General features: G+C 63.1%; 1 protein-coding gene across 1 annotated transcript in view; it reads right to left on the bottom strand.

The window, feature by feature from the left end:
* Positions 1-2,374: 2,374 nt before the first annotated feature.
* Positions 2,375-7,969, bottom strand: part of ECE1 (endothelin converting enzyme 1) — a 7,745-nt gene continuing 2,150 nt past the window's right edge. The window contains exons 4-18 of the mRNA XM_026067436.1: positions 7,319-7,443; positions 6,935-7,081; positions 6,786-6,851; positions 6,486-6,677; positions 6,096-6,238; positions 5,908-6,022; positions 5,589-5,699; positions 5,414-5,512; positions 5,245-5,322; positions 5,034-5,137; positions 4,632-4,742; positions 4,406-4,473; positions 4,147-4,337; positions 3,972-4,067; positions 2,375-3,791 (exon numbers count right to left, since the gene is read on the bottom strand). Coding sequence (XP_025923221.1) covers positions 3,615-3,791; positions 3,972-4,067; positions 4,147-4,337; positions 4,406-4,473; positions 4,632-4,742; positions 5,034-5,137; positions 5,245-5,322; positions 5,414-5,512; positions 5,589-5,699; positions 5,908-6,022; positions 6,096-6,238; positions 6,486-6,677; positions 6,786-6,851; positions 6,935-7,081; positions 7,319-7,443 — 1,823 coding nt within the window. The 3' untranslated portion in view covers positions 2,375-3,614. The remainder of the gene's footprint in view (positions 3,792-3,971; positions 4,068-4,146; positions 4,338-4,405; positions 4,474-4,631; positions 4,743-5,033; positions 5,138-5,244; positions 5,323-5,413; positions 5,513-5,588; positions 5,700-5,907; positions 6,023-6,095; positions 6,239-6,485; positions 6,678-6,785; positions 6,852-6,934; positions 7,082-7,318; positions 7,444-7,969) is intronic.

The raw sequence follows: 7,969 nt of genomic DNA on the forward strand, positions 1-7,969 counted from the left end.
GCCGCCGGCGGCGGGGGGTCTCGGTCGCCCTCGCCGGGGGCAGCGGCGCCCGTCGCGGTGGCGGCTCTCGGGCGATGCCGGCGGATTTTCCTCACTGAAGTAGCGGAGCATCAAACATGGCGCTGCGGCCGCCTCCAGCAGTCCGGCAGGACGGACGCTCGGGCGCCTTCGGGCCGCTCCGGAGCCGCTCGGCCCACCGGCGCTCGGCAACCTTCGGCTCTTTCCGGAGCTGCTCGCCGGCGACCCGCTCTCGGGAAACTTCGGCTCCTTCCGGAGACCTTCGCGGGCGCACGCTCCCTCCGCCCCGCCCCCCCCTCGCTCGGCCCCCACCCGGCGCCTCCCGTGACCCCCGGCGGGCGCTCGGGAAACTTCGGCTCGCTCCGGAGACCGGCGGCGCGAGGGCGCGAGGGAAACTTCGGAAAGGCTCGGGAGAGGGACGCCCGCCCCGTCGGGAGGCGCTCGGGCCTTTTCGGAGCCTCTCGGCCGCGGCGGCGGCGCGGCTTCGGGAACTTCCGGAAAGGCTTCGGCAACACTCGGCTGCTGGGGCGGGGGGGGGGAGGGGCGGCCCTGGGCTGTGAGGGGACGCGGCGCCCTGAGGGGACACCGGGCCCTGAGGGCGCCCCACGGCCCCCGGGTGCTGGGCGACGGGGCTCCCCCCGTGCCCAGAAACACCCCCCTTCCTTGCATTTGCCCTATAAGCGCTCACGGCATTTGTCCCAGCCGCCTTTTCAAGCTGGGTTAAAAACCGTGTCTTCTGCGCGACCGTGCAGATGTGGAGGAAGGTGGTGTTTTAAAGCAGCCGCAAACGAGGAGAAAGGGGAAAACTTCTTTTATTACAGCAGTTAAGCAGCTCCCCAGGTGGTAGATGCAGGTATTTGGGGAGCAGCTGGCCCGGGATTGCTGTGAAAAAACGGCGTTTTCCAGCTCGTTCTGGAGGCACCTCCAGGCACCGGCTCTCGCCTGGCGCCGCAGCGCCTCCCTCGCTGGGTTTTTCTCCTGCTTTTTCCCCATTGATCCCCTGCCAATGTGCCCTCCGGGCAAAAAAAAAAAAATAATAAAATAAAATAAAAATAAACAACAAAAAAAACCCACCCCGCTTGGAGCCTTCCTCTCCTTCCTAAGGGAACGGCCAGGCCAACCGGTCTGGGCTCAGCCCTTGGGGGGGGGGGCACAGCCAAGTGTAAAATAAAGCAAAATAAAGAAAAAATAAAGAAAAAAATAAAAGAAAAATAAAGAAAAAAGAAAAAATAAAGAAAAAATAAAGAAAAACCCACCCCAGATCGGGCAAGCTCAGGGCCGGCACCGGTGCGCCAGCAGCATGAGTCACCTCCTGCCGGCTCTGCCCACCCCCCAGCAGCCTCCCAAACACCCCCAGATTTGGGGGGTGCCAGAGAGCAAATCCCCCTCTCCCGCCCCGCTCTTTTTCCTAGAAACGCGGGCGTTTCGCCGCGCTTCAAACACGCGTTGGCCGAGGCCGGACTCAGGCCGCCCAACTGCGCCGGCGTCCCAGCTCCCGGCGTTGCCGACTCCTCGCCGCGGATTTTCTCGGCTCCACCGCCCTCTGCGGGCTCGCGCCACAACCTCCATCCCCATCCCGAGGAAAAGCACAGCCTTGGCTCGCCTCCCTCCCGGCTTGGCGCCGGGGGAAGCGGAGTCGGAGGCCCTCGCGCGGGCCCAAAACTCGCTCGCCCACGGCGGGACCAGCGTCTGGTGGATGCCTCCGGGTCTACGGACCTCCCCGCTTTGGGATTTAAACCTCCCAGCTTGTTTTTTGCCCCCTAAAAAAAGGTCTCTGTGCGAGGCTGTCCTTTAAGACAGCTAAATACCCGCTCTTCTATTAGATTCCTATTCAAGCTGGGAAACGCGCAGTAAAAACAGGGAGAGGAGGAATTTAACCATCCTGCTGCTGGGGGAAGCTCCTGGCGTCCCAGCTCCCCGATCAGCATCGGAGCGATAAACACGGCTGCCGGGAGAACGACCTGCCGGCAGCAGGGCTCGGCCGCTGGATGAGAGCGTGTCCGGGCAGGCCAAAAACTTCGCCCRGGGAGGAAGGAAAAGTGGCTGGGAAAGACCTCCCCGCGGGGGAAGATACCTGGGGCCGTGCCAGACGGATGCGGCGCCAACAGCCGCCCGCGCCGAGGAGGAGGGTTTTGGGCACAAAAACCTGGCTTTAGCCTCCAAGAGGGAGGGAAAAGCCTCCTCAGCTCAGCTTGGACAGGTCTCCTCCCTACAGACCCAGCCGCAGCGAGGGGAGAGATGGATGGATGGATGGACAGATGGATGGATACAGGGGTCTCCCGGCTGTCAGAAAAGACACCTCATGACCAGCCTCGCACCCAGTAGAAAGTATTTATTTCAATTACAATAAGCCCCACACTGAAAGATGAAAAAATAGTTACAAAAAAAATCCCCCCCTATCCCACCTTTTACATATAAATATTAAAAATCCCTCTACATCTTTGCTTTCCGCCTAGAGCGGGAGCGTGCCCCACGCGACAACACGTGGGCACCTGAGCTACCGTCAGTGGTTTCCTTCCAAAAACCGCAGAAAGAGTATTAAAAAAGCCCACAGGAAGCCCCTCGCCCCGCCGTGGAGGGAGGGAGGCTTGGCGCGACCCCCGATTTCGGGGCTTGCAGTTCCCGGGCGTAGCAGTCGTGCAGTAAGTGGCCTGGCCTTGGGCAGGCCGCGCATCCCTTTTTAGAGGAAGGGGTTTTGCAAAAAAAATTAAAGAAAAAAAACGAGCCTGCCGGGGAAGCAACGCCGGTGCCTGGGCCGGTCCGCGGCCGGGAGCCGGAGGGAGAGCCGGGCGCTCCAGCCGTGCCGTCGCCACCCGCTTTCGTCTTTGGCACGTCAGCTTTTTCCCTTTGCACTCGGAAATTAAAGCCTTTCTCCGACCCAGCGGACTCTCTCCCTTCCTGGCCCCGAGGCCCCGCTTTCCCCCATCAGCGGCTTCCCAAGACGGTCCTCCGGGAAAAAACGAGGCTCCAGGGCCGGCGGGCTGCATCCGTCGCCTTGGCAGCCCCACGCGGCTTCCCCCGGCGGAGGCACCGTCTCCGCAGGGGCGCTGCGTCTACAGCTGCGCCGAGTTTTTAAAAAATAAAAAAAATAATAAAGTAATAAATATACTAATCCTTTGTTTAAAAAAAGAAAAAAAAAAAAGGTTTAAAATGCGTTTTCCCTGAAATCTTCCAGTGTATTCCACAACGCTAGAAAAATATTTCCCCCCCCAAAAATATATCTTGAAATGCTTTCCATCCTCGTTGCCTTCGCTGCCGGGGGAGAGGCCTTCGCCGGGGCGGCGCATCGGACCGAGCGCCGTGCGCCCCAATACGGGCTGGCGCCCGCGAGCACACGCATCTCGACATGCGGCCTGGTCAAGGTGGAAAAACGAAACAAAACAAAAAAAAAACAACCCCTCCCCCCAAAAAAATCGAAATCAAAGTCGTTCCACGAGCGAGCGAGGGGAAGGCTTTTTCACAGTGGGTCGAGCCTCGGAGGACGCCGGGCGCCGCTCCGGCTGAGCGCTAGGCAGTTCGTTGCACGGAGAAGTGGTTTTGAGCCTCTGGAAAGGACCGGGGAAATTCGGCRGCCGGTCCCCCGGGGCGCGCGCCCGTCACCAGACCTCGCACTTCTTGGGGGGGTTCATGGGGGAGCCGGGCGGGCAGCCGAAGTGCTGAGCGAACTCGGGCGAGTTGGAGACGGTGCCGATGACGCGGAAGCGCGAGGGGCTGTGCGGGTCGGTGATGAGCCCCTCGTGCGAGCTCTCCGGCGTGCGCACCGAGCACCACACCTGCGAGCGGAGGGCRAGAGGGGCGGCTCGAGCTCCATCTCTGTCTCACCCACGAGCCACCACCGGCCATCTCGCCCGTGAGCYACCACCAGCCACCACGTGGCATCTCTGGAGGCATCGGCGATACCAGCGTCTTGCTCTCCCGGCAAAGCGCCACCAACCCACCTCGCAGAGACCCACCTGCGCAAAGCCCACGAAGAAGAGCTGGTGGTTGGTGAGGCCAAGGGTGGGGAGCGTCTCCTCCTCGCCGTTCCTTTTCAGCCAGTTTTGGTAGGCCTGGAGGATGGGCAGGAGAGTAGTGGTCAGGGCCGTGCCGCACCACCCCGCGCCGCACCGCCCCAGCCCATCATCCTACCCGGTAGGCAGCCTTGAGGCCCCCGTTGTCGGCGATGTTCTCGCCCAGCGTGTGCTTGCCGTTGACGGCYTCGCCGTTGATGCTGTAGTTGCCGTACTGCTCCACCATGCACTCCGTCTGCCGCTTGAAGGCCTCCACCGAGGAGTTCTTCCACCACGGCCGCAGGTTGCCGTCCTTGTCGTACTCCCGGCCTGCGGGGAGCGGGGCCGTCGGCAAAGCGCCGGGCGACCGGCTCCACCGCTGCCCCTCCTGGCCTTACCTTGGTCGTCGAAGGCGTGTGTCAACTCGTGGCCCACCACCACGCCAATGCCACCAAAGTTCAGCGACCTGCAGGAGGGCGATGCCGGGCTTCAGCACCCCAAAGCGGAGCCCACAGCCCCATCTGGGTGGGGAAAGCRGGTCCAGCAGGGCAACCTAGCAGCCGGGCTCGGGAAAAGGAGGAAATTCAGGAAGCGAGCGCTCCCACGGCACTGCCAGGCTCTTACTTGGGGGAGGCGCGGGTGTAAAAAGGGGCCTGGAGGATCCCGGCAGGGAAGACGATCTCATTCTTGGTGGGGGAGTAGTACGCGTTGACCGTCGGCGGCGTCATGCTCCACCTGCAGGCAGACGAGGACCCGGGTTCGCACCGGCTCTATCCATGGAGTGGCAGCTCAGCGGAAAGCCACTCGCCCCTGGTTTAACCCCCCACCAAAACCATCCGAATGCCTGGAAACCATCACGGGCAACTCGCCCCATATGGCCAAATCGCAGCCCTCCGCCATGGTGGGCGAGAAGACATTGCAATATTCCCGCTGGCCAYGAAGGGGAAGCGGAGCCCGGCCGCCACGGGCAATTCCCGGGAGAGGCAGCCCGGCTTGCTGCGGGGACCCGCGGCGGCGGGGACTTACTGGTCCCGGTTGGGGGGTTTGCGGAGCTGGTCAGCGGTGACCCTGGCCGAGAAGTTGTAGAACTGCATGACGTTCTCGAAGTAGAGGTCAGACACGGCCTCGTACTGCAAGAAAGCGCGAAGCCGGCGGTGAGCCACGGGGATGGCGGAGCTCGGCCCCACGCGCCGGCGGCTTGGCCTCCGACGCAGAGGCACCTAGCGGAGTGACTCACGTCGTTGAACACTTTATCCAGCTCCTTGGGGTCCATGATGAACTTGGGGTAGCCGATCATGTTGTAGATGGTGTCCGCCTGGGGTGGGACACGGAGGCGCCTTTGGCATGGAACAGCGTGGGACGGGAGCGGAGCAGCACCCGGCTCCGCCGCCACTGCAACCCCTCACCTTCTCCTTGGCCGATTTCCTCGTCTCCTCGTCCATCCACTGCAGTGTCTCCAGGCTCTCCTCGAAGGCCGTTTTGATCTCGGCGATCATTTCCTCCGCCTGGGCGAAACCCAGCGGCGCGCATCAGGAGGGAGCACCCAAATCCTCCCGCCGGGGACGCGGCGGGGGCACCTACCACTTGCTTGCTGTCCTCAGCGAAGGTGGCCTTGACAAACATGGCCCCCAGGGCGAAGCCCAGGTTGTTGTCCGTGTCGCTGATGCAAAACTTCCAGCGTGGGAGGCAGGTCTGCGYGGGGCGAGAAACCCACCATCAGTGTTTGGCCCCGCAACCTCCTGGACTGGTGGGACCCCAAAACCTCCCTGGTTTCCCCACACACCGTGGCAGGGACTTTGCAAAAACACCGAGAGGGAGGAAGCCCCATGGTCACCAGCGGGGTGGTTAGAAAAACCACACATGCGAGAAAAATGCAATTTGGGGAGCCGGCAGTGCTCACCTTCTTCGTCCCGTACATCACCTCCATGAACTTCTCCTCGGCGTCCTGGAAGCGCTGGTCGAGGAAGGGGCTGGTTTTCCGCACCAGGTTCCAGATCATGTAGTTGTTGAGGAGGCTGCGGCACAAGGGGAGGCCGTGAGCGGCRCGAACCCCCGGCCGGCGCGCCGCACCGCAGTGAGGTTTCTCACCATCTGTCCGTGGCGAGGATGAGGTCGGAGACCTGCTCCAGGTACTCCTTGGCGTAGACCACCACGGGCTCCGACTCGTTGAGCTCCACGGGGTAGAAGACGGTGGCCAGGAACGGCAGCCAGTCCACGGCCGGCGCCAGTGCCTGCGAAAGGCCACAGCACCACTACGCACCCCGCCGGCTTCCCACCGCCTTGATCCGGCCTCCATTTTGAGGCGTCAAGCAGCGTTTTGCCCAAAAATGCTTCCCACCGCGGTGGTAGCCACAGGAGCTCGGAGGGGACCCAAGAGTTTCCTCTCTCCAGCCCCACGGGAGAAAAGCAAGCCCGGCCTGAGCCGGGAGGGTGCAAAAAAAGGTGAGAAAGGGGGAAAGTTCCTCACCCTGCTCCTACCTTGAGGTCTCCGGCCGTCATCTTGTGGTAGATGACCTCCTCGTCGCGGTGCTTCTCCTGCGGGATGGTGATGTTGGCCAGCGCCGTCTCGAAGTCCAGGATCTGCTGCATCTGCTGCCGCGTGGACGCCTCGTCGGTGCCGCCCAGGAACGTGCCCAGCTCCACCATGTAGTCGAGGTACCCAGCGAGCACCTACGTGGGGTTGAACGGGGTCAACCCCGGTGCCGTCCCCCACCAAAAAACATGGGAAGGCGGAAAAAAATATATATATCTTCTTTTCCTTTTTTTCCCCCCGCTCACCTTCTCGTTCTCCGTCTTGTTCAGGTAGTAGTCACGGGATGGCAGGCCCAAACCCGACTGGTCGACCTGCAGGGGCGTGGAGAGGGGGCTCAGCGCCCGGCCCGCCGAGCCGGAATGCCACCGGCCCCCGGGCGCCCCGCCGGCCCCACCTGGATGACGTTGCTGTTGGAGTTCTTGGAGTCGGCGCTGACGTAGACGGAGAAGAAGGGCGAGGTGCGGTAGTGCGCCGTCACCTCCCGCAGCGTGGCGTTGAAGTCGCCCCCGGCCCAGGGGCCCGTGACGTTCCAGCCGCCCAGCTGGGGAGAGAGCTGCCGTGAGGGCTTGCGCCCGGCTTCCGGATGCCCGGAATCGCTTGGATACTCCCCACCGGGGCGGGCAAAATCATCGCGACAGGGCCAAAAAGCCCAGGAGAGGGAAGTCACCACAAATTGCCACCACCCCAGCGATGCTCTGTGAGGGCCGGGGACGCCCCACAGGGCTCCCCCACGCCGGCGCTCCAGCGGGAAGCGGCGGTTCCCGCGCCCGGGGCGAACCTTTCGGATGAGCTCCACGAGCGGGGCGGCGCGCAGCTCCTCGATCTTGCTCTCGTTCATGCAGGCCTGGTAGTAGCGCTGCGCCTTGCGCTCCGCTTCGCTCGACACGTTGGCCGTGGCGTTCTCTGCGCGACGCGCCGGGGCGGAGGGTCGGCTCGGAGCGGCCTTCGGCCCCGTTTCAGAGCCGGGACGCTCGCCGGGCTCCGAAAAGGCGCCGGGGTCGCCCCGCCGGGCCCCTTCGCACCGGCAAGAACGTCCCGCAACTCCCGGCCTCCCCCCCGCATGTCCCCCATCTCCCTCCCTCCCTCCGGCAGCGGCTGCTCCGGCTCTCCGGAGGAGAGAGATAAGGAAAGAAAAACAAAAAGTGTTTTTCCAGGAGCTCTGCTGTTCCTGCCCTCGCCCCCGCGCTGCCGGCTCCCTCCCCAGCCGCGTTATTTATTTCTCCGCCTGCCCGCCGGCTGCGAAAAGCGACGATCAACCAGTTTGCCGCCTCTTAAACTAGTTCTTCCTCCCTCCCCCTCTCCGCAAAATCCCGCTTTCCGCCAGGTTTTCCTGCCTCCTTACGCAGCCCGCACCTAACGCTTCGCCTTTCCCAGCTCCGAACGCCGTCCGGTGCTATCTCAGCCCGCCCGCGGCCCAGCACCCCAAAAC

The sequence above is a fragment of the Apteryx rowi genome, unplaced genomic scaffold (assembly GCF_003343035.1).
Source record: "Apteryx rowi isolate R43461 unplaced genomic scaffold, aptRow1 scaffold_259, whole genome shotgun sequence".
Taxonomy (NCBI): domain Eukaryota; kingdom Metazoa; phylum Chordata; class Aves; order Apterygiformes; family Apterygidae; genus Apteryx; species Apteryx rowi.